The sequence below is a fragment of the Mirounga leonina genome, unplaced genomic scaffold (genome assembly GCF_011800145.1).
Source record: "Mirounga leonina isolate KUSES-001 unplaced genomic scaffold, KU_Mleo_1.0 Mir_447, whole genome shotgun sequence".
Classification (NCBI taxonomy): Eukaryota; Metazoa; Chordata; class Mammalia; order Carnivora; family Phocidae; genus Mirounga; species Mirounga leonina.
In genome coordinates this window covers 14,435,345-14,462,152 of record NW_023270757.1, presented here as the reverse complement: position 1 = coordinate 14,462,152, position 26,808 = coordinate 14,435,345, and the positions used below count along the sequence as shown (strand labels likewise).

Genomic DNA, 26,808 nt, shown 5'->3' with positions numbered 1-26,808 from the left:
CACCTGTTTTGAACCTTCTTTGTGTATCCTGGTTCACTGTTCTAGAATTTCTTTAGGAATTGTTACCTAGAAATGGAAGTGCTGGTTCACTCATAGGATACTGCCAAATTGCTCTCCAGTATGTTCTGTTGGTCTGCTTGTGTATCCCTATGCTTGCTATTCTAAGTACTGTAGCCTAGTAGACTGTTACCTCCCTATTCCACATCTCCCAAATCTATTCTATATTTAAGGGTGTCTTGGTGTTTGGCTTTTAACACTTGCATGTAAAAATTTTAGAATTAGCTTGTCAGACTCTACAGATAAGTAATAGAGGATTTGATGGGGATTGTATCTATAGAATAGCTTGGAGAATTGTCAACTTTACAATGTTGAGTCCTTCATCCATGGACATGATAGATGTCTCCACTAACTTAGATCTTTTATAGCTTTATCAGTGTTCTCTACATATCTTATTTCTAATGGCTGCATTTTTAATGCTATTATAAATGGTTATCTTTTAAAACTGTGATTTGTTTGCCTACGTATAGAAATGGAGTTGGTAGATACAAGGGTCAATACATATATCAACTTTTTCAAATTCGAATGAATTTTGTAGAAAAATTGAATGACAGTTTTGTTTCATCCTCTCCTATCCTTAAAACTGTTTTTTCTTAACTCTTACTGGTTGGGACAAATTGGGACCAAGACTCAATTTTTCAGAGCATTTTTAAGGCTAAAAATTAAAAATTAGTAGCTGAGGTAAATTAAGAAAATGCAAATAGAGGTAATTTTTGATCTAAGGAAAAATGGAAACAAATCCATACGTATAGAATCAAGAAAACTGGCCAAGAGCTATATGTCAAAACTACCTGTCCTAGATGGCTACCCTGATGAATTACCTTAAACCTCTAAAGAATAGGTAATTATCTAAATTGACCCACAATTTAAAAAAAAAAAGCTTCCCATTGTTTTTTAAATTTAATATAACACTGATACTAAAATAGAGCAAAAAGTACCCCAGTATCATTACATATTGATGTAAAACTAAAATTATATTTAACAAATAAAATTATGACTATGTGTTAACAGAATATCTTGACCAAGGATGGTTTGTCAAGAAGTGGGATAGTTCATTATTTGGATTTTTTTTTTTTTAAATATATAGAAGTTTCAGGTATATAACTATCATTTGCCTTCTAAAATTCAGGTTTACAGCTTTATAATTTGATACACTACAAGGTGATCACCACCGTAAGTCTAGTTACCATCCATTACCAGTCAACCCCTCACCCATTTTACCCAAACCCCAATATAGTAATATTAATATAATTCATCATAGTAATAAGCCAAAAAACCCAAATGATCTAATCTAAAAAAGAGATCCATTTCTGATTTTTTAAAAAATGCTTTGTAAGTGGAACAGATGGAATAGATGAATATTTTAAACCATACTAGCATCATGCTCATTGGTGGGGAAAAGCCAGAAGCATTCCCATTAAAGACAGGAGCCAGACAAGGAAGCCAGTTAATGCTGTTACTTAACATCTTTCTACATGATGGAGATAGGCAGGAGAACAACAAAGTGTAAATACTGGAGAAGGCAAAGTTATTTATGGATATCTGCAAAGTCTAAGAAGATAAACATATTAGAGCATTATGAGCAATCAGTAAGGTAGTTCTTTAAATACTAATAGCTTTCCTTGCTACAATCATTTAGTAAAAGAAGAAAATTTATGATAAAAAAATGTAAAGTTTGGGAATAAATTTACATGATATGGGCAAGACTTATATCAGCTAAAACAATGCTTTTTATGTAGTCAAAATTTAGAATTTTTTAAGATTTGAGATCGGAGCAAGCATAAGTGGGGAGTGGGAGGGAGAGGGAGAAGCAGGCTCCCTACTGAGCAGGGAGCCCCACGTGGGGCTCCATCCCAGGACCCCAGGATCGTGACCTGAGCCAAACATAGACCTCTGACTGAGTCACCCAGGTGCCCCAAAACTTAGAATTCTTAATATTGAATGCCCACTTCCCATATTGTCTACATCACCTGTTGATATCATCCCTCTGAATTAACCAGTATTTTCTAAGTTGTTTTTTTTTTTTTTTTCTTAAGATTTTATTTGAGAGTGTGTAAGAGTGGGTTGAGGGGCAGAGGGAGAAGTAGACTCCCTGCTAAGCAGGGAGCCCTATGTGGGGCTCCATCCCAGGACTCCAGGATCATGACCTGAGCCGAAGGCAGACACTTAACAGACTGAGCCACCCAGGCGCCGCTCTGTTGTTTTCTAAATAAACTTGTTTTAGAACAATTTTAGATTTATAGCATGATTGGGAAGATACTACATTTCCCATATATCCCATACTGGTTTGCCCTGTTAACTAATATTTTACCTTAATATGATACATTAGTTATAAATGAACCGTATCTCCTTAGCTTTTATCTAACATCCTTTTTCTATTCCAGAATCTCATCTAGGATACCACATTATATTTACATTAGTGCTATACTAAATAGTTGTTCCTCTTGGCTGTGACAGTTTTTCAGAGTGACTGTTTTTGAAGACCTTGATAGTTTCGAGGAGTACTGGTCAGAAATTTTGTAAAATACCCTTCTATAAGGATTCATCTTGTTTTCCTCATCATTAGACTGGATTTACATATTTTTTTGGAGGAAGACCACAGAGGTAAAGTGCTGTTTTTATCACATTCTATCTAGTATACAAACTACCAACATCCTATGGGCTAAACCTTAGGTTTTTACATCAGTAGTAACTTATTATACTGTTGATGTGAACCTTAATCACCTGGCTGATGAGGTAGCATTTGTCAAGTTTCTTCCCTGTGAGGTTACTCTTCCCCTACCCCTTTTTCATACTTTATTCTTTGAGATGAAGTCCCTATATGCAGCCCACACATAAGGAGATGGGTTAGTTACAAACCACTTCTTGAGGGTAGATTGTCTACAAAATGTATTGAGAATTCTGGTACATGGGAGACTTGTCTCTTTTCCCCCATTTATTCAGTTAGTCATTCACATCAGTAGGGATATTTTCCCCATGTCCCTTTGATATACCTCCATTATTGTGGGGGTTTTTTGTGCTTTTGTTAAAGCACTTTCTTTCTGGCATTAGAAGATGCACCAGGCTCATCTTAGTTATTTCTTGCCCCGGTCCTGGAATCAACCCATTTCTTAAGGAGCCTTGATTCTTTTAATTGGAGAATGGTATTAGAAAGCAAGATCTAGGGTCTAGGTATGTTCCTTGCTACTAGAGTATCATTGCTTTTAGGGCCCTCAGCTGACAGACTAAGGAGGTGTGTGTGTGTGTGTGTGTGTGTGTGTGTACACACATTTATATAGGAATTCCTGTATATCCATGTATCCATAATCCCTAAGTGTATAGCCATCTGTATGTTAAGCTTACATTATTTTAACTTTTTGGTTAAGGGCAATAATTCAGAAGCTGCTACTTTTGACTTAATGTTTTGGGCAGTGAAGGCATGCATTTGTTTTCAAAGAGGGCCAATTTATATATGTATCCGTAGGTCTGAGCTTAAGGTTAAGCAGTTCTAGTCAACTTAAATTCTTCCTGTTTAACAGGGATGCCTGGGTGGCTCAGTCAGTTAAGCAGTCTGACTTCTGGTTTCGTCTCAGAGTCATGGTCTCACTCCCTGCATTGGGCTCTGCACTCATCGCAGAATCCGCGTGAGATTCTCTCCCTCTTCCCCAAGCCCCCGCTCGGAGGCTTGTGAGTGCTTTCTCTCTCTCTCTCAAATCCATAAAAAAAAAAAAAAAAAAAAATTCTGTTGAGCATATTTCTCAGTACCCTGCCACGTCTCCAACCTAATGCAAAAAAGCGTGATAAACTACTCTCAGCAGATCTGTGCTTTTTTTCAGTGTTAGTACTTTGACTATCAACTACTTCTAGTACCTGACTTTTTTTAAATGTTTGTTTTTGTTTTTTAAAAGACTGTATTTGAGAGAGAGAGAGAGAGAGAGAGCATGAATGAGCCAAGGGGAGGGGCAAAGGGAGAGGCAGACTCACTGCTGAGCAGGGAGCTTGACACAGGGCTTGATCCCAGGACCCGTGGATCACAACCTGAACCGAAGGCGGATGCTTAACCGACTGTGTCACCCAGGCACTCCTGTTTTTGTTTCTTTTTAAAGAGGATTTTATTTATAGGACATAGTGTCTTTTGTTGTTATTGGGTTGTTTTGTTTTTTTAAAGTAGGCTCCCATGCCCAGCATGGAGCTCAGCAGGCCTGAACTCACTACCCTGGGATCAAAACCCAAGCTGAAATCAAGAGTCGGGTGCTTAACCGACTGAGCCAGTGAGGTACCCCTGTTTTTTTTTTTAAAGTAAGCTCTACACCTAGTGTGGGGCTTTAACTCACAACCCCAAGATCAAGAGTCACATGCTTTACTGACTTGTTGGCCAGTCACCTCTCTAATACCTCACTTTTTAAAAAACCCTTATATCTGCTATTAATATATAGCATAGAGATTAAGAAATTTAGCTTTGTCATCAGACTTGCTTTCAAATTCCAATCCACTTCTTCCCATTTGTACAAATGTATTAAGTTTTATATTGTCTTCCTTTCCTCATTTTGAAACACACATGAAATCTGGAACTTAAACTCTCAGAAGGCTATGCTGTTGTTTGTAATGTTTAATCAGAGCTGCATTTAACCTTTTAGTTGAAGAGGCTAATAGATTTATTTGCTCTTTTTGGTGAAGCTCAGTAATGGGCATAGCTATTTGAAATTTCACTGATTTTTATTTTTTGAGAGAGCGCGCATGCGAGTGCACAGAGGGGGAGAGAGGGAGAAGCACACTCCCCGCTGAGCAGGAAGCCCAAAGCAGGCCTCAATCCCAGGACTCTGAGGTCATGACCTGAGCCAAAGGCAGACGCTTAACCAACAGAGCCACCCAGGTGCCCCTGATTTTTTTTTTTTTAAACATAGAAGTGCTTATTTCTGGATAATTCATCCATTGGATGAATATTTGGTTATCTCGTATATATTTGTACTAGATATTAGAGATGGAAGGATAAACAAATGATATTGCCCCCTGCTTTCACAGAATCTTACTAGCTATTAAAACTTAACCTTTGGCTAACCTGAAAACACTTAGAAGCTGCTACTTTAAGTTGATTTGTTGTGAATATTTTCCTTTGAGCAAGTCTCTGAATAGAATATCAAAATTTAATTTGTTCCTAGATCACTAAAATTGGGAAGTTTTTTTTTGTTTTTTGTTTTTTGCCTTTATCTTGAATTCCTGCTTATGTCACTTATGCTTTTGAAGATTTTCCTTTTATAGACATAGGGCTTTCTATAATTAAAATTGCTTTATGGATGAGCAAACAGATTTGGGGCTTTTCCTTTTGCCTAAAATTTTCCTTGGACCTCATGTAAGTGGATACAAAAAGTTAAATTTTCAAGTCAGTATTTCTCAGAACTGTCATAGGTAAACATTTAAACATTTTTTTTAACATTTGTATTTTTTAAATAGTTTTTTAATTTTATTTTTAATTTAATTTTTAAAATAATTTATTTTTCCTATTAAAAAAAGTTTTAAACTGAAGTTCTTGTCCACCATCATTCTTGTTTTGCCCTATTTGATGTCTGAAACTGACCAAATATTGCTCAGTTATCTTTTCATATGTTGTAAGAAACTAGATATATCATTATCACACTCAGAGAGCCTGTGGAAGATTGTGCAAAGTCTGGGTACATCCGTTTCCATGGTCTCTGGGAGGTAATTTTCTCAAACAAGGTGGACTTTTGATATCTAAATAGAGTTTAATTCTGATTTTTGGATGTGGAAGCTTTGAATGACTCACAGTAGATCCTACTATTGAAATACTGTCATCTTGGTCTAAACTTTAGAATGAGGATAATAAAGCTTTAGAGTTTAGATAAGTTAACTTTTTTAGATAAACTTTTTACATATATTCTGATGTTCATTATAGGAAATAAAAGAAAGGGGAAACTTCTCAATTACCAAGTAGAAGTCATGGATATTTTAGTATCTCCTATTCTTTTGTAATACAGTGCAACTGTGCTTCTTGATTTTGAACCCTTTTTATTATGAAACATAATAGACAATACAAAAAAGTAGAGCTTAGTGAAATAGGAGGTCAATGTAAATACCACCAAATTAGGAAATGCAAAGCAGTACCCCAGGAACTTCCCATGGGCCCCCTCTTGATTATTACTCCTTCCTCCCTAGTTATAACTAATACCCAAACCTTTTTTTTTTTTTTTTTAAAGATATTATTTATTTATTTATTTATTTGACAGAGACACACAGCGAGAGAGGGAACACAAGCAGGGGGAGTGGGAGAGGGAGAAGCAGGCTTCCCTCTGAGCAGGGAGCCCGGTGTAGGGCTCGATCCCAGGACCCTGGGATCATGACCTGAGCTGAAGACAGATGCTTAACGACTGAGCCACCCAGGCGCCCCAGTACCCAAACTTCTAAGTAGTCATTTCTTCACTTTTTATTAACTTGATCCTATCATTACCCTTTAACAACCTCTTAATTACCTTTAATCCATGTGTGTATCCCTTATTTTCTTAGCTTTATATAAATGGAACCACATTGTATTTTGATTTGTAAATTTTAGAAAAAACATGATGAAATGAGAGTCATGTTCAAAGTCAGAGAAATCTTTCTCAGCTTAGTTCCCACTTCCAGCTGTGTATATCTCCTGAGGACTGTATTTCCTTTTGTACCTCATTGGAAAATAAGGACTTTGTATTGTAGTTATTAAAGGAGGTAATATATTTAACAGTAAATTGCTAATATCTTTACTAAGAAGACTATGGTGTTAAGACTATACTGAGATTTAATGAGTCTTAAAATTGTACATATTGATACTTAGTGGAAGGAAACAGTTGTTTGATTTGTGCCTATGCTTGCTAGGTTGGCACATCATGTGGATTTAGTCAACTAATCTCTTAATACACAGCAAAGTATATTATTTTATAAAGAAGCTGAGGCTGAGACAGGTTAAATAATTTGTTCAAGGTTATACCAAGTAGATGATAAACACAAACTTAAACCTAGGTTTTATCTGCAGAGCTGGTGTGGGGTTTTTGGTGGTGATGGTGATGGTGGTGAGTGTGGGTGTGGGTGTTTTAACCTAAGTTAGGAGCTGGTTCTTAAATGAGAGAGCTGGTGTGTTTTAAATGGAACATATACAGTGCTTAGAGGTATACCTGATATAGTAAGTTCTCCAGTATTTGTTGGTATTTCATTTTTTAATGATTTCTCCTTGCCTCCCATACTTTTTTTTTTTTAATTCACCTACTTGGATATGGAAGATTCTTCTCTAAATGTGGCTATATTTTTTTATATGAATAAATCCAGCTCTTCAGCTAACATTTATGTGATTGGGTTTGTTTTTAACTCTATCTCATAACTTCAGTTCAAACACTCCTCCCCCATTAATTTGTTTTCCTGTATCTTTTATGATTTGACATCTTTGAGGGAGGTACTTGTTGGCTAAGGATAGACTACCTCTTTCTAGATAGAAAGAGACAGTAAACAACTTGTCTGTGAATCCCCCTCCCCCCTGTGGTGGAAGGATGGTTTTTATTTAAGAATTCAATTTATTTATTAAATATAGAGAGATTTAGATATTTCAATTTTTTAAAGTTTTTATTTTACTTCCAGTATGGTTAACAGTTACATCAGCTTCAGGTGTGCAGTAAGTCTGTTTCATGGTTTCTCTTTTTCCCTTTATTTTCTTAAATTCTTACATATGCATATGAGTGGAATCGTATGGTGTTTCTTTTCTCTAACTGGTTTATTTCACTTAGCGTAATACATGATTGTTGCAAATGGCAAGATTTCAGTCTTTTTTATGGCTGAATAATATTCCTGTGTGTGTGTGTGTGTGTACACACACATGTACCTCTCCAGTCATTTATCAATTACCGAGGAACACTTGGGCTGCTTCTATAATTTGTCTATTGTAAAGCTGCTATAAATATAGGGGTGCATAAAACCTTTCAAATTAGTGTTTTTGTATTGTTCAGGTAAATATCCAGTAGTGTGAATACTTGATCATAGGGTAGTTCTATTTTTATTCTTTTGAGGAAGCTTGTACTGTTTTCCACAGTGGCTGCACCAGTTTGCATTCCCACCAACAGTGTAAAAGGGTTCCTTTTTCTCCACATCCTCACCAACACTTGGTGCTTCTTGTGGTTTTGATCTCAGCCATTCTGACAGGTGTGAGGTGGTGTCTCCTTGTAGTTTTGATTTGCATTTCCCTAATGATTAATGATGTTGAGCATCTTTTCATTGGTCTGTTGGCCATCTGTATGTCTTTTTTGCAGACATGTCTATTCATGTCTTCTGCCCATTTTTTAACTGGATTATTAGGTTTTTGGATATTGTGTTGTGTCAGTTCTTTATATATTTTGGATACTAATCCTTTATTGGATATGTCCTTGCAAATACCTTCTCCCATTCAGTAGGTTGCCTTTGAGTTGATGTTTCCTTTGCTGTACAGAAACTTTTATTTTGATGTAGTCTCAATATTTTATTTTTGCTTTTGTTTCCCCTAGGCAAATCTAGAAAGAGGTTGCAACAGCTGATGTCAAAGATGTTACTGCGTGTGCTCTCCTCTAGGTTTTAATGGCTTCAGGTCTCACATTTATGTCCATTTTGAGTTTATTGTTGTGTGTGGTGAGAAAAAGTGGTCCATGTGGGTGTCCAGTTCTTCCAGCACCATTTGTTGAAGAGACCATCTTTTTCCATTGGATATTTATTCCTCCTTTGTTGAGGGTTATTTGACCATATAACTGTGGGTTTATTTCTGGGTTTTCTCTTCTATTCCATTGATCTATGTGTCTGTTTTTGTGTCAGTACCATACTGTTTTAATTACTGCCACTTTGTAGTAGAATTTTTTTTTTTTTAAAGATTTATTTATTTGACAGAGACAGAGAGGGAACACAAGCAGGGGAATTGGGAGAGGGAGAAGCAGGCTTCCTGTGGAGCAGGGAGCCTGATGTGGGGCTCAATCCCAGGACCCTGAGATTATGACCTGAGCTGAAGGCAGACGCCTAACGACTGAGCCACCCAGGCACCCCATAGTAGAATTTGAAATCTGGAATTGTGATACCTCCAGCTTTGTTTTTCTTTTTCAAGATTGCTTTGCCTGTTCGAGGTCTTTTGTGGTTCCATATAAATTTTAGGATTGTTTGTTCTAGCTCTGTGAAAAATGATGTTGGTATTTTGATAGGGATTATATTGAATGTGTAGATTGCCTTGGGTAGTATAGACATTTTAACAATATTCTTCCAATCCATGAGCATGGAATGTCTTCCCATTTCTTTGTGTCATCTTTAATTTCTTATATCAGAGTGTTATTGTTTTCAGAGTACAGGTCTTTTACCTTTTTGATTAAGTTTATTCCTAGTTAATTTTATTGTTTTTGGTGCAGTTGTAAATGGGATTGTTTTAATTTTTCTGCTGCTTCATTATCAGTGTATAGAAAGCGAAAGATTTCTGTACACTGATTTTTGTATCTTGTGACTTTACTGTGAATTCATTTGTTTCTAACAGTTATTTGGTGGAGTCTTTCAGGTTTTCTGTATATAGTATGTCATCTTCAAATAATGAGAGTTTTACTTCTTACCAGTTCGGATGCTTTTAAAAAAATTTTGTCTAAATTGCTGTGGCTGGAAGTTCTAGTGCTAAGTTGAATAAAAGTGGCAAGAGTGGACATCCTTGTCTTGTTCCTGACCTTAGAAGAAAAGCTCTCAGTTTTTCACTGTTAAGTAACATGTTAGCTGTGGGTTTTTCCATATAAGGTCTTTAATATGTTGGGATATGTTCCCTCTAGACCTACTTTACAGAGGGTTTTTTTATCATAGCATATCATAACTTTTTATCAATTCAGTTTTTAATTTTCAACTGTATTACCATGAAATCAAAGAAATTACCATGGCAATATTGTTTCATGTTATTCATATAAGTTGAAGTATCCTCTTAACCATATTCAAAACCCAGGCTTTACAAAGGATCTTTAATCTCTTGCATGCATTTTGACCCATTCAAATTTGACCTAATTCAGTATATCTGTGTAATGTGCAAAATACTTTTTAATTTAGAAGCATTTCTTCCACCCAGTTTATATGCATTGTCCTGAGTGGTTAACTAAATGGAGACTTTGTAGTTCTTGCTTACAGTTATAAGTCTAAGGTTTTTACTCAATGCCCTACCTTTTATAAGATAGTAAGCTCTCTTAGGAATGCACAGTGGAGTATTTTCACATTGCCTTATGTTTCTGTTACCTCTTTCAGTATCAACTGTATGCCCCCTATTCCCTGCTATAATAATTGCATAGTGCTACGTAAAACCTTACATTTTGATTTGCTATGAAAGACTAATCTCAGTGTCTTCTCCCAAGTATGATCGACTTTAACATTGATTATTTTTTGTTTTAGCTAATGTTGCCTGTGAGAAAGTATGTCTTTGAACTTACCAGTGACTGTTAAGAAGAAAAGCACTTGTGTCCATTTAATGCATGGATTAATTTATGTAATATATACTGTGTTTCATCTCTGATTTTATCTTTTAATACTTTATTTCATCACTTAACCTTTGAAGTTCCTATTTACTTATCTTGTCATCTTCTCATCAGGCTTCCTAATACAGTGGCAAGAACAGAAGCATCAAGGTCGATATCTGCAAATTCTAGCTTTACATTTCATTAGCTTTCACTTGGAGCAAGTTAACTTGTCAGAGCTTTTCATTTCTTATCTTGTAAAAGAGGAATTATTAAGCTTGTTAGAGTTAGACAAGCCTAAAGAGAGACTTGCATAATATATGAGTATTTAACTGAGTACAAACTCCACCCTGGCCCAAAACTATACCATCTGTCAGAATTCTATTGGATACCTTAAGTGGTCTCTATACCCTCAGGAAGAACTAGGTTGATGAGATGATCATCTTGTATTAATGATGTCTTTTTTTTTTTTTTTCCCTTTAAGGGCCTTAAAAAAAAAGAAACGCTGAAGGGGGAGGTCTCTTGGTTATTGCTCTTGAAAGAGCCTCACCTTTAGATCAGTTTCTTCAGGTTTTTTTTTTAGGAGAGGTTTTTTGTTTTTTGTGTTTTATTTAACCAGCTTCCATATTGTAACTCTTCTCTGATACCCATGGTTCCTTTTTTTTTTTTTTTTTTTTTTTTAAGATTTTATTTATTTATTTGACAGAGAGAGACACAGCGAGAGAGGGAACACAAGCAGGGGGAGTGGGAGGGGGAGAAGCAGGCTCCCCGCAGAGCAGGGAGCCCGATGCAGGACTCGATCCCAGGACCCTGGGATCATGACCTGAGCTGAAGGCAGTCGCTTAACCAGCTGAGCCACCCAGGCGCCCCCCATGGTTCCTAATGCACTGTTTTCCTTTTGTCAGATTGCATATTTTAGTTCTGGATTATCCACTAGACTTGAATATGTCTATTTTGCATCTTACAGCTCTGTTCTCTTTATTTTGTACTTTGAGGTACTAAATAATGCATTTACTAGTGACTTATTAACTGGTGATAGAACCTACCCCATTTTGTATCGATGGGTTTGCTAGATTCTTCCCTTTATACATGTGTATAATTCCCCCATGTTCAAGTTTTTTCTGATACTTAACTGTTTTCTGTTTGACTATAAGTTATCTCTAGGATTCTGAAGAAATTAATGAAGCAAATCAATAACAGCCACAATCCTGTGAAGTCCCGGATTTTCACTAAGTGACATTCTTATTTAATGACTTGCTAGAACAACACTTTAGGTACATAAGAATGATATTTTTAAAAGTCTAATGTAGACCCAGGCAAAGAGTAAAAATATCTATTTCATTGAATGAAATGAGAAGGAAAGTTAATTTTCATAATAGTAAATAAGAGATTTGACAGTATAATCCAAAAAGAATAGTTTTGATCTAATCTTATTACTTTAAACAGGAATAGCTGCAAATGTTGTTAACCATGATAACTCTCAAAATAACTTGAGTTATAGTATGGTTTTTGAAGCAGTAGATGAAATTAAGCTTCATTAACTAATTTTAAACTTTTTTTAGGTAAATGAATTGGTGGATGCCAGAGATGTCGGCCTTGGTGCTTGGTTTGAAGCCCGTATACGTAGTGTTACTAGAGCTTCTGATGGACATTCACGTGGCAAAACTCCACTGAAGAATGGCAGTTCTTGTAAAAGGACTAATGGAAATGTAAATCATAATTCCAAAGAGAATACAAATAAATTGGACACTGTACCCTCTACGTCTAATTCAGACTCTGTTGCTGCTGATGAAGACGTTATTTATCATATCGAGTATGATGAGTAAGTGCTCATGCTATTGAGGACTTCGTTCATATTTTTGTTTATAGAAGCAAAGCCTTCCATTTCAAGATTGTTTTCAAATAGTCTTAAGAAATCTTTTAGGGGTCATATTCAGTCTGTTACCCTTTTAGTGGTTACTGTAACAAGGCTTCTTAATGCTCAGTCATCTCTGGCTCCTAAGTGGTTTGTAGTTTTTCATAAATGAAATGTTAATGCCTTAATGCCTGGCTTAATTTAGTGTGTAAGGGTTTCTTTGTCTCTTCCTCTATGATCTAGTTTTTGGTTTTTGGTTTTTTGAGTTTTTTGTTTTCTTTTTGGTTTTGTTTTGCTATGTAAGAACATGTAGAGTAGAGCTATTAGGATAAGGTTGAAATGTTTTTTAAATAGCTTATTGAGAAAATTAACATACACAGTGTACTCATTTAAAGGGTACAATTCACTGTTACTAGTGTATTCACAGGATTGTTCATTACCACAAACCCCAGTTTTAGAACATTTTTGTCCCCTCCCCACAAAAAAACCCCATACCCAGCAGTCACTCCCTTCCCCCCAATAAAATGTTTTTAAATTTTTTTTTTTTTTTAATTTTAATTTTATTTTTTTAAGATTTTACTCATTTATTTGTCAGAGAGCACATGCCCGTGAGTGCACAAGCAGAGGGAGAGGCAGGCTCCCCACTGAGCAAGGAGCCTGACGCCAGACTCAATGCCAGGACCCTAGGATCATGACCTGAGCCCAAAGCAGACGCTTAATCGACTGAGCCACCTAGGCCTACCGTTTTTAAATGTTCTTATGAAAACAGTATTATGAACTTGCCTTGAGGGCCAAGATTCTAAAATTGATTTTTTTTTTTTTTTAAACCTGTTTTCAAAATTCTAGTATAAAAGTTACCATTGGGGCAGATTTAGTGTTTATTCAACACACTAAATGAACTTGTCATCACTCAAGTGATAACCTTAATATGCATGGAAAATATTAGGCTACCAAATCTTGTATCAAGTATAAGAGTTCAAGATCCTAAAATGGTTTTAATTTTTTTTCCCCCCCATACAATGGTGTAAAAGACTTTGGTGTTAAGCTACATTTCCAGCATGCCTAGAAAGGGATCAAAGGTAGATCTCATTAGTCATTACGTTTCTGATACATCCTGTGGTTGTGGCTAACTTGCCAACATTGCTTATTTCAAGTGAGACTTCATACAATAAATAGAATATCATGTCGAATGAATATTAAGATCTGGGATTGGCCAGAACTGGCAATATTGGTAAATTGAGTCTGGGATAGAAAGGGATTAGAGTTGGTGTGTTGATAGCAGTCCGCCTGAGTTTGTGAATGCTGTGACAAAGGGTATTGGGGACTGTAGCTATCTGTATATCTGCTGTCAACAAGTAGAGTCCTTGATTTGCTTTGAGTTTTATTTCTTAGAGAATAGAAGAAGAGTTATTTGGCAAAAAATATTGTACAGAATGTCAGGGCAGAGAAATAGTGTAATCTTTAAACAGTAAGTGAACTAAGGCTTATTAGATTTTTAACAGTTTTAGGTGACTATTGGTTTTGGAGTAAGACTTTCCAAGGGATAGGCCTGAGTTTGGTGTAATGTTAGGGCACAAATCACTATACCTTAGCATTTATTTGGCTGTTTTTTTGTGGGTTTTTGTTTTTGGAAGGAGAAATTTGTCTGATTAGAATAAATGTTAGAGTCTAAATCCAACATGTATGAGAAGACTAAAATTATTTGTCCTAAATACTTTGATGTGATAGAATTAAATGTTTCACTGCTGGCAACTTAAAGATATAGCTGAACTGTCTTTGAGAAATAAAAGATGACAAAAGCTTAAGTGGTAGGTGAATGTCATTCACATCTTTAAAAAGAGAAAAAGACTATATAAAACAAAGTATAAAATAAAATGGATGAGCTTTTAGATAAGAGTCTCAAGTAACAGAAGACTGGTGTATGCACCTAGAAGGAATCATGACCCAGTATGGATAACAAATCCTGTTAAAGTTTTGTTCCTCATGGTTATTGGAAAGTAAGTTAAAAATATATTAAAGTGCCTGTTGATTTCAATAATAAACAAGTTCTTGATTCCTTGGATGGAGGATGCATTGAGGAGTGCTGTTGGAGTGGTGGTGTTTTTTTTTTTTTTTTTTCCGAGTAGTAAGCTCCAAGTTAGTCAATAGAATGTGGCTATTAAATAGTTATATTGTAAGGATGTTTTATCAAAAGATAGCTAGAATAAGCAGGGTAATGTTACTGTTGTACTCACCTGATTATTCCCTACTTGGAATATTATTTTCCATCTCTCATGCTTTAAGAATACCAACAGGACCTGGTGCATCTTCAGAGTAGAACCCAAAATGTAAAATTATCATGAAAAGTAACTGAAGGAACTAAGTATTTAGCTTAAAAAGACATGGATCATTATAGCTTTCACATTTAAAAAAAAATTTTTATTGTTATGTTAATCATCATATATTACATCATTAGTTTGGTTTTTTTTTAAGATTTTATTTATTTGACAGAGACACAGTGAGAGAGGGATCACAAGCAGGGGGAGTGGGAGAGGAAGGAGCAGGCTTCCCGCTGAGCAGAGAGCCCAACGCAGGGCTCGATCCCAGGACCCTGGGATCATGACCTGAGCCGAAGGCAGACGCTTAACAACTGAGCCACCCAGGCACCCCTACATCATTAGTTTTTGATGTAGTGTTCCATGATTCATTGTTTGTGCATAACACCCAGTGCTCCATGCAGAGCATGCCCTCTTTAATACCCATCACCAGGCTAACCCATCCTCCCAACCCCCTCCCCTCTAGAACCCTCAGTTTGTTTTTTAGAGTCCATTGTCTCTCATGGTTTGTCTACCCCTCCGATTTTCCCCCTTCATTCTTCCCCTCCTGCTGTCTTTTTTTTTTTCTTTCTTAACATATATTGCATTATTTGTTTCAGAGGTACAGGTCTGTGATTCAACAGACTTGCACAATTCACAGCGCTCACCATAGCACATACCCTCCCCAGTCTCTGTCACCCAGCCACCCCATCCCTCCCACCTCCCACCACTCCAGCAACCCTCAGTTTGTTTCCTGAGATTAAGAATTCCTCATATCAGTGAGGTCATATGATACATGTGTTTCTCTCTTTGACTTATTTCGCTCAGCATAACACCATCCAGTTCCATCCACGTCGTTGCAAATGGCAAGATCTCATTCCTTTTGATGGCTGCATAATATTCCATTGTGTGTATATATACCACATCTTCTGTGTAGGAGAAAGTTCTTTACAACAAAGATGGTAAATTTAGGATAACCTAAACTTCAAACCAGTCAAATCTCTAAAGAGAGAGAATGGTCTGCCCTGAACAGTGAGCAGTAAACAAGCATTGGCCATCTTCAGTCATATAGACTGGGAGATTTATAGAGATGTTACATTGCAAAGAGAACTTAGAAAGTTTAAGTGATTAGATTAAGTGACCCCTAACTTAGAATAATTTTTACTTCTGCGACAGAAGTTCTCAGTTTTTTTGGACTTAAGCTTACTTAAATAGGCATTAAGTATTTACAGGCTACCATCCCATTCCGTTTTTGATACTGTTGTCATTTCGCTCAGTGAACTAACCTCATTTCTCTCCTGTTCGAGTAAATTGAAAGTAATCTGCTTAATTAATAATCATACCTCCAAACCTCTGAGTATAATAGTGTAATTTGAGCAGACTGTCACTTAGCCAGAGCAGAGAGGTACATGGGACCAAGGAACCCCAAAAAGCCAAATAAAATCTAGTGGTAGACATGGTCCTAAAACATAAATTTGTTTTCCTAATCTTCATTTTTCCTTTCAAAAATTAAAGATTAAAACTTTGTAAATTCATGAACAGATTGAGATTTATCTGAAATATTTTAAGATTTAAGAGTTTTACTGTTTGTAAGGGTTGTTTTTTTGTTTAAGATTTGAGAGAGCTCATGCACTCACTAGCAGGGGAAGAAGCAGAGGGAGAGGGAGAAGCAGCCTCCTGGTTGAGCAGGGGGGCTCAACTCAGGGCTTGATCCCAGGACTCCGGGATCATGACCTGAGCTGAAGGCAGACGCTTAACTGACTGAGCCGCCCAGGTACCCCATAAAGGTCCCTTTTCTGTAGATTCTTGATGGACATAGACTGAATTGTTGAAGGCTTCTAGTGAAGATCTTGTAGTTCATCAATCATAAGGCCTAGATTAGGCTTGTCAGCTTTGTTTCACATCTACTGTAAATAATATAAAGCAGACACGTGATGTTAACATCAAAGTGTCTGGTACAAAGTAGGTATTTATGGGTTTGTTTTTTTTTTTCTAATTGCTATTCTATATGACTTTGCTGTTACCCTTGTCTTAGCAAGGGCTTTGTATTTTTAGAACTCAACGTAGTTAAGTACTTGGGAGGAAAAGAGTTGGCAGTAGGAATATTAAATTTATACTTAAGAGATTTAGATTCAAAGGAATTCTGAAATCCTCCTTAAGGTTTTTAAAAAGTACCCGGTTAATGGGAATGTACAACATGGCTGTGAGGAGAGCTACCATTTTTCCTCCCAAAGCCATGATTACCGGGAAGAGACTATGCCTGATGAAAAGTGGTATTTTGGACAAAAAAGGGGGGGGATTCAGAAATGAGTGAACGTCAGGGTAATAACAGGCAATTATAAATCATGAAATGGTTAAGCAATTAGAGAACCTGAAATTTTCCCTTATTTCATAGTAAGCTTGTACTGTATACTTCATAGCTTTCTAAAAGTTGTATTTATTTCCATTAACTATTCCCTCTGTAGGTAAGGTATTTAAAGTTTAACACTACAGTCCTGAACATGTAAATTCAAAAGGGTATGACTGTAATCTTGTAAGAGGAAACACCCTGATGTTGACTGAAGGGGAAGAAGTAGACTTGGAGAGGATGATAATTTCTTTAATGTTTCTGGTAGGTTAATGTCTAGGTAGTATGTGTATGGCATAGTTTACAGCAATTTAGATTATGTTAAATCTTAGGTGCTAGACTCTGATACAACTTCTTACATGGATGCCCCTGTGATCTTTAGCATAACTACAGTGTTAGTTTCATTAACTCCCAAACAAAGATACCAAGGCTTAATTATGTAACTTGTCAAAGGTAACATCTATTAAATGCTCTGACTCCAGAGCCAAGAGTTAACCAATATGCACTATTGCCACTCAGCCTAAACTTGGTACATGGGATTGATAGTAACCTCTGTTTCTGTTGTCTTCAAAGGTCAGCCATTTTGTATGACCTAAAGACTTAATGAGACTTTGCCTGGGATTTAAAACCGGCAGCATACATACAACTTCTGTTGAGTTTAACCCTAGGTATGTAAGCAGCTGAGGCCACCATATGAATTTAATCTCGACTCCTTATTTGCCTGCTTTATCAGCAGATAAGGGCTAAAAATCTTACCCTGCTTTTGTATTAAGCAATACCTGTTCTCAGTAGATTTGGTTTAGATTTAAATAACCAGACTAGTGGCTTTCAACCCTGGGTACACATTAGTTGTCTAGGACCTACCTCCAGAACTTCTAATGTGATTGTTCTGAGGGACTCCCAGGCATTGGTGTTTACAGAAGTTCCCCTGTGATTCTAACGTGCAGCTGTGGTCAAGAACAGCTGCCCTTAGACTAGTGGTTCTCTGTATATTCCTTGGCCAGCAGCATCAGCATCACTTGTTAGAAAAGTAAGTTTTGGGGCTCACTGCAGATGTAATGAATCAGTCCTGGAGTGGCCCACCAGTCTGTTTTATTTTTTATTTTATTTTTTTTCACCAGTCTGTTTTAATAAGTCCTCTGGGTGATTCTCCTGCACATTCATGTTTGCAAACCACTCATTGATAACAGCTGATAAGTCTGGGCCAAAGGCAATTGACAGACACCTGCTACTAAAGAACAATATGGGAAAAGGGGGTTGTTAGACAGTTTGAGTAAATAGTTTATTAAAGGCCAAAGATGATACGTAATACCTGAGGAATCTGACTGTTCATCCTTATTTTGCACAAGTCCAGGTGGTTTGTGGCTTGTTTTTTTTCCCCCCATTTTGTTTTCATATAGACAAAATTATTAGAACTAAGTCTAAAAGAGCCATTTCAGTCAAGTTAAATTATTTGTATGTAACTTTGAATGAAGGACTATTTTCTACTATGCAGTCATTATCTGTACTAACTTTGCATAGAAAGCAATGTCCATAATGAGTTTATGGAAAATTGATGTATTTATGATGTTGGTAAATCCTTGAGTGGGGGACAATACTCTGTAATGGTTGAATATTTGTTCCGAGACTAATCCTGGTTTTCCTGTTAAATTAGGCTCTTATTTATACAGTTGGTCCTTCTAAGAACTTTCTGAATTTGACCTAGATCTCAAAATCTTACCTGATGCCTTCTTGCTTTTAAGGTTCACAATGCACCTTTAGTTAGTCTTAGAGCCTTAAAAGTCTTAGTCTTAAATCCCATAATACAAGGTCAAACAAGTGAATTTGGGAATACTGTTCTTGTTGGTGATTTGCTTTCTTTCTCTTTCTCTTTCTGTCTCTGTCTCTCGCTCTCTTTTTTCTTTTTCTCTCTTCCCCTCTTTTTCTCTCTCTTTTTTTTTTTAAGATTTTATTTGAGAAGAGAGAGTGAAAGAGCACCCAAGAACCCGAGCAGGGAAGGGCAGAGTGGGAGGGAGAGGGAGAAAGAATTTGAAGCAGACTCCACACTGAGCAGGGAGCCTGACTTGGCTTGATTCCACAACTGTGAGGTCATGACCTGAGCCAGAACCAAGAGTCTGATGCTTAACCAACTGAGCCACCCAGGCACCCCAAGTGATTTGCTTTCTCTACTGCTTTATTAAACTTAGTAGTCTAATGTAGAGTTCTTGATTTCTAAATTTTAGCTGATTTCTGTAAAGAGAAAAGCTAGAAAACACCTGTTAATTTGGTAAGGAAGTATATATGTAAAGAAGGAAAATGCTTAAACATGGAGGGTTTGGTTTTTTTGTTTTGTTTTGTTTTTAGGATTTTATTTTTAAGGAATCTCTACACCCAAGATCAAGAGTTGCATGTCCCACTGACTGAGCCAGCCAGGCACTCCTTATTTCTATATTGTATGTTAAGAATGAGTACTTATTGTCTGTAGCTAGGCAAAGTTGAAATCTTTAAACTGAGTAAATGATTGCTAAGAGTTTTCATAATCACGTGCTCTATAGTGTTCCCATTTAAAATAGAAATGTCATTTTACCTCAGAAACTAATGTTTTTGTTTTGACTTTTTAGTAAATTATTCCAAAGTATTCTTTTTAGTGGCACCTGGATGACTCAGATGGTTAAGCATCTGCCTTTGGCTCAGGTCATGATCTCCAGGTCCTGGAATCGAGCCCCGCACCGGGTTCCCAGCTCATTTTCTGTTTCTTTCTCTCTCTCTCTCTAATGAATACATAAAAATCTTTAAAATATTCTTTTTATAGTAGCTTAATTTAATAACTGTACAGTGCCTGACAGTGTTATTTTAGCAAATACTTACCTAGATTGTTTTATATAATCCTCATAAAAACTCAATGAGGTGTAGATAGTTCTTTTATGTGTTAAGTGGAGATAACTGAGATTTAGAGAGGTTTTAACTTGCCTGATGTTGGACAGCTAGTAAGTGATAGACCCCAGTTCACAAAAGCACATACTTGGCAACCGTTCTATCATACTATAAGTTTGAGAGAAGCATGCTTATAAAATATAATAAAACATCTGTATGTAGCCTCTAGGGTTGTTTACATAATTAAAATTTTTTTCTGTCTCTCCAGTTATGATGTTTTTGCAGAACAGATACCTTGAACCAAAGGTTCTTTAGTTGTCCATAAATGCCTGTGTGCCTTTTTCCTGTGGGGAGAATCCATAGCTCATTAGTAGTATATGACTTTTTAAATCAAATAGGTTAAACTGCTTTTTAACACAGTGTCAAGGCTCTACCATTGGATTGAGTCAAATGGAAATGTCATAGCATCACTTAGGACTTGGAGGGGAACTTATGCTAGACTATAATTATAAAAGCTCATTTGGCAAGTATCTTAGTATAATGTTGTGATTGCTTTCAGCATTGTTTAAGATTTTTCAAGCTGCTCTCAGCCTATGTTGCATTCTTTGAGTAGCTTTAATTATTGCATATAGAAGTCATTGAGCCAGTTCTGACTCAAACAAGTGGTATTTTTAGATAAAAGTTTTTTCTATAAAGTAACAAAACTAATTTTCTTGACTGTATTGTTGTAGTGATCTGTTTCTGAAAGACTCCCAAAAATATTTTTTTAAAGATTTTGTCAGAGAGAGAGCACACAAGCAGGGGGAGTGGCAGGCAGAGGGAGAAGCAGGCTCCCTGCTGAGCCAGGAGCCCGATGCAGGACTCGATCCCAGGACCCGGGGAACGTGACCTGAGCTGAAGGCAGATGCTTAACCGACTTAGCCATGTGGCCGAGTGTCCCGGGGAGTCCCAAAAATATTTTAAGCAATGTCAAAATCTAATGATTTCTGGGTTTTGATGGGAGAGAAAGAGTAGGGGATTTTTCTTTAATCAAGTCAGAGTTCTGTTGATTTTTGAGTATAGGCAGCAAGAATGAGAGGTTTAATTTCAGAACCTATGTGCAGCAACCAGTCTGCCCCATTGTTACTTGATTAGTATAATGTATTTACCAAAGACTTCAAGTATTTCCTCCAACTTTCTCTGACATGCCATGTTCTGAAGAGATCATAATTAAAAGGAGGGCAGAAGAAGTCAGGTCTGTGACTTTGTCATTGTTCTTCTATTGTGTTATAAGATCACTTAGTGCCTAGAAGAATTTTTAAGATTGCACCTTTTCAAATTTATACATCCTCCCTTTACATTAGTGTTTCTCCAAAGGTTGGTCAGCAGCACTGCAGATTCATGGGGGAAAGATGTTTAAAATGTAGATTCCTGAGGGACACCAAAACCGACCCCCCACTCCTGCAGGGACACCAAAACCCACCCTCACTCCTGCGTAGGGTGGTAAGTATCCATAGTGGTAGTTCTTTTATAGTTCAGGTATTAGAATCAGAATTTGGTTTGAATTCTAGGTCTTTGGTTTATTGGTAAGGTTTTTTGTTTTATTTGAACTCTTGCAGCTTTAATTTCCTCTTCTGTAAATATCTACTTGACCTATTTTTTCCCTAATAACCTTGAAAAATACCCAGTAATAGTAGGATCAAACTTTCTGCATTTCATTAATAAAGCCAGGTTGGTAAGTACTCTTAAATACAGTTTTATCTTTGGCATAGGTATTTTTTAACATAATTATGTTGTTTACATTATTAAAACAGTTATCTACCTTTGTTAATGTGTTACACAAATGAGATTTATTTCCATGTAATATGTAAAGCCCTACTACAAAATTCTTAATTGTCTGAGTATGCTTTACATTTAAGGTGTGAAACTTAGTAATGTTATCTGTTAGAATAAATGCTTTTTGCACACGGTAGGACATTAAAGATTTGCTAAAGTAGAACATGCCTCCAGGTGAATGGTGTTCTTATTTAAGCATATTAGCTCCAGGAAGCCATATTTTGAAGGAAGGTTTCAGTGATACTACTTTGCTTAATACAGTTTGAGTCTAAAATTAGTGTTAGCCTACAAGCTAACCTAAGGAAGGGTAGTTTACTATATAATCTGTTTTTGAAGAATACTTAATTTCCCTGAAATTTAACTCCTCAGGCTTTATTCAAGGATTGTTTTGTCAATTGAAGACAGGATTGGCTTTGGCTAAGATGGCTAAGATGTCACATAGTTAAGATTAATCAAAAGCATGTAGTCCAAAGGATAGCTCTAAAAGATATCTAAATATTTGGACCAATGAAAATGTTACTGAAAAAACTTGAGCTTAGGAATTTTAAAAAATTTTAATTCCAGAATAGATAACGTACAATGTTATTTCAAGTGTACAATATAGTGATTCAACAATAAGCTTAGGAAATTTTTTTTTTTTTTTAAGATTTTATTTGTTTGACAGACACAAGTGAGAGAGGGAACACAGCAGGGGGAGTGGGAGAGGGAGAAGCAGGCTTCCCGCCGAGCAGGGAGCCCAGTGAAGGGCTAGATCCCAGGACCCTGGGATCATGACCTGAGCCAAAGGCAGATGCCCAACGACTGAGTCACCCAGGCGCCCCAAGCTTAGGGATTTTTAAGGGTTATCTGATTTGTCCAAACTCTAAAGGATGCAAAGTAGCTAATTAGAAAAACTTATATTAGAATAACCTTGACTTTAGGTTCTGCGAACAGGAAGTCATGTAGTACAAGAGAAAGAAGAATCCTAGTTTCATGCTTCCATAGGTTATAGGATTGCCCCTCAGCACCATGTAGGTAAAATTGGCCTTGATAGATTCCTACCTCTCTGTTTTTCAATCTTTGAGAATATTTTGAGCCCTGTTTTCGAAGTTGTTCAAGGCTCCAACACTTTCCAAAATCTTTCAAATAGTGTCCTACACAGTTTTGCTCAGTGCAAATGCTGAAAGAAGTTAGGTACTTGGACTGGTTTGCAGAGGTCTTCAACCATACATCGGACCTCATGGGACGGGGAGAATGCTGTATTGGGGACTGCCTGTACTTAAATTGAGTACTGGCGTAATTAACAGTTGAACTGACTACAGGTTTTTTGTTTTTAAGAACATCAAAAACAATCTTGGTAAGTAGTAAGAAGTGAAACTAAAAGTGAATAAAGACTTTCATTTAAACATGGAAGATTAAGATGCCAGTTTGTCTCCAGTCCTTAAACCTTCCTAGAATACAGTAAAAGAATCAATGCATAAACTCCCAAGGAGAAAAAATGGGATAGGAGTAAAAGACACAGAAAAGAAAGCAACAAACTTTTGGAAGGTAAGAAGCTAATGGGTAAATGATACCTAACTTAGCAAGCCAGAGAAAACTGGAACCTAAGGATGAGAAGCCAACAACAAGCAACTAAATTGGCATTGAAGAACCTTTGAAAGGCTCAGGCCTTGGATTTACCAGGTACCTTGGAGGTAGGCATATGAAATAAAACTGAGAACAAAAGGATTGGTTAATTTTTATGAAAGATCATTTTAACTGCTCCCACCCTATTCAGGGTTTACACCAAGAAAGAGGGAGACAGTGGTATTCAAGAAAACAGGAAATAATGAAAGGATCCCAGCATGAAACTGTGGAACAGGTCTAGGCCTACAGAGCAAGTTGTCCAGATTAGACTTAGGACGAGGTCTCTAAAAGATGTTTTGAAGCCAAAAAGTTTGGTTGAGTGCCTGAAATGTCTGGATATACAGGAGTTTAACAACCATGGCAGAATGAAGATAAAATAATGATGCAGAACAGTTAAGCATTCAGTGGAAACCAAAACTGTGGAAGAAAGGACCGGTATTAATACTTCTTTATTTACCTGTGATTTCTACTTAACATCTTTAAAAAATTATTAAATACTTAGTTAACAAAAATTGTATAATGTGCTCTTAAGCAAGAAAAAGTTTGTCAGACCTTGCAGAAATATGGGTTTAGACCCAGATAATCAGAGTTTGAATCCTGTCTCTGCTTCTTGTTCTTGTCCAAAAAAATGTCTCTGTGCCTCATCTGTAAAATTGGGGGCGGGTGCTAGCACTTCTACGAGTTGTAAATATGTGAACACTTAAAGCAAGGCTATGTGTTACCAATTATAAGGAAGAGGAGTGTGGAGACAAATGAGCCGTACATGAGAGATGGGTAGAATAATAGTTTAAAGTAAAAAGCAAAGTATGAGCATGTTATTTAAAAATATGGATGTAAATAAAAAGCTGAGAATTAAAAATGGTTGCATCTGGGGAATACAAGCCAGGAATATGGTGGGCTGGGGCAGGAGACTGCTTGTCCTCATTGTAAGGCTTGAGTATTAACTTTTTGAGTTTTGTACATATATGGGAAAACTGAAAAAGGATGAGCCTTTTGTTTGGATTTTAACTTGAACCACAAAGCACTCTTATTTATTATAGAAATCCAGAGGTTGAGAGAACAGTATAATGAACCCATCCCCTAGCTTCAACCATTATGAACTCCTGGCCAATCTTGTTTAAACCAGCATCCCAAAGCACCACTGGATTATTTTGAAGCAAGTCCCAAGCCTTATCTCATTTCAACCAGTAAATGGCCTTAGTAGCCAGGGTGGGTGCACTGCTCCTCCCTTCAAGAAAAAAAAAAATTGACCAGCTGCAAGGAATAAATGCAATTAGCTGAAAACTTTTAGCAACAGCATTTTGGAGACCTGCCACAGTGTTTTGAGCCAAGACAACATTCTCCCGGCACCCTCCAACCAGTGAACAAGTGTGGCCTGGCAGTTTCTGCCCACTGTGGAACCCTGTGGTCAATTTCTGTACCATAGCTCACCACTGGACTGGTCCAGACTTTGTCAGAGTTGTACCACATTCTGATGCTTTTCTTGCTCAACCCTCCTTTCTTCACCTTTCAAAGTGACCGACAAACATGGTCTAAGGGCTTTTGCTACCTAGTCCCTATTTTTTATAGGTTCATCTCCATCTTAACATCTCAGAGCATTCAACTGGCAAAATAGCTAAAAGGATTCTTTTTAAAGTAAGAAAAGAACATATCAGATCTCAGACTGATTTTCTTTAAAAGGTGTTTGTGCAGTGGACCTTAGGCTGGTGTTGAGGACTTAGCTTTCAGGAGGATTCTCCTCATTCCCTGACTTTAAAAAAAAAACCTCACTGTGCCTAACCTGCAAACAGTATTAGTTTGTGCTGAACACCTGCTTCTAGTCCCTAATAAAAATCGTGTATTCTTTACTGAACATCCCTGGTAGATAATATTTCACATGTGTTGTCATAATTTGTTGCTGGAGGATTTAAGCACATTTTGTGTGACTCCACTGAGAGAGGATTCTGAGTTTGTACTTGGTTTCCTTTGATTTTACCCTATGTGCCTTTTTCCTTTGCTGTTTTTTGCTTTGCGTCCTTTCATTGTGGTAAATCATAGCTGTGGAAACAACCATATGCTGCCCTATGAAAAAGAGTCCTGTGAGTTTCCCTAGTAAATCACTGAACCTGGAGATGGTTCTGGAGACCTTAACAAATCAATAAATCCCACATGAAATTTGTAATAATTCATAAGTATGAAATAACCAGTCAATAGTCTTGTCTCTTCCAAAAATATATTTAGGTTGTCCAAATGTGGATCAAAACCAAGATCTACCCATAATGTTTAATTGATGGGTTAAATCTGTAAGTTGAGACTTAACCTGTTTTTTCCTTCTTGCTAATTTATTTGTGCAAGTGACTGTTTATTCAGTTTTCCCAGAGTCTGGGCTTTACTGATTACATCCCTATTAGTGGTATTTAACTTTTCTCTGTTAATGTTAGTTTCCTGAAAGCTTGTAATTCTATCTGGAGGTTTGATTGGATTCAAATTCTTTATCTGATAAGACTAGTTGAGAGATGATGTTTACTTATGTATTGTATAATATGGGGAGGCACATAATACCTGCTGCTTTCCTTTTTTGGGAAGGGGATCTTAAGATTCATTGTTGTCATCCTGGTCCATTTATTGTGAAATTTGCTATTAGCTTTTAATGGTTTAGCAGCCATTAATCTCTACCTAGATCCACTATTTTGTTGTTGCAAAAAGGAGGATGCCTCCTTCTATCTTTCCTTCATTTATTAGCTGTAATTCTTTCATAAAGAACTTTAACAACCAGTTTCATATATAGAAAGATAAACTTGATTCCTGAACTTTTTGAGTGTTAAGTTTTTTAGCATCCTCCAAAGGTTGGCCAGTAAGATCTTTACTTTTAAATGTCGTTATTAACTAATAGATTTTAACCCCTTTTTTTGAAGTTCTTGGTGCCCAAATCGTCCCATCTCTGGCCTGTGGAGGCTCCTTCAAGTTCAGCTTGACATAACCGTTCTTGAAGGCTTCTTTGCATTCAGGTATAGTAGGATGTCCCAAGCCCTTCTATTTCCTGCACATTTCTTCAAGGAGCCCTAGTTCTTATTAGAGATGGTATTTAAAGCACATAGTCTGGGCTGCTTATCGATACTTGTTTAATCATGTTTCTGGATCTTCTCATTGGACACAGGCAGGAAATACTTAAATATACCATCGGTTTATATTGCTATTTCCAATTAAATTGAGAGTAAGGAGTTATAATTTAATCTCTTTAATCTTCCATTTATTATTTTTTTCTCTTGAAAATCGTGGTTCCTAATACTAACACCGTTGACTTGCCTTATCGTACTCATTGTAGTTTCAGGCTAGGCAGTAGTAATATTGCAAAAAATATGATTATGGAAAAATTGGTTTTGTTTTCTACTTTGTCCTTAGGAAATAACCCTATTTAGGATGTATTGTTAATCTAGTGTTTTTAAGTCACTTGTAATGGTTCCTCCCTATGTACTTAAGCCACCATGCTTCTATTTTTTTAGGGATTTCTTATATTTTTTTAAATTCTGCTTTGTAATTGTAAAAAACAGTACATGGTTCTAT

At 36.6% G+C, this 26,808-nt stretch overlaps 1 protein-coding gene across 3 annotated transcripts in view; it reads left to right on the top strand.

Annotated features, from left to right (window-relative positions):
- UHRF2 (ubiquitin like with PHD and ring finger domains 2) overlaps positions 1 to 26,808 on the top strand; it is a 94,533-nt gene that overhangs the window by 6,872 nt on the left and 60,853 nt on the right. For all 3 annotated transcript variants that reach the window (XM_034988013.1, XM_034988012.1, XM_034988011.1), the window contains exon 3: positions 12,059 to 12,318. In XM_034988013.1, the coding sequence (XP_034843904.1) occupies positions 12,059 to 12,318 (260 nt within the window). The remainder of the gene's footprint in view (positions 1 to 12,058; positions 12,319 to 26,808) is intronic.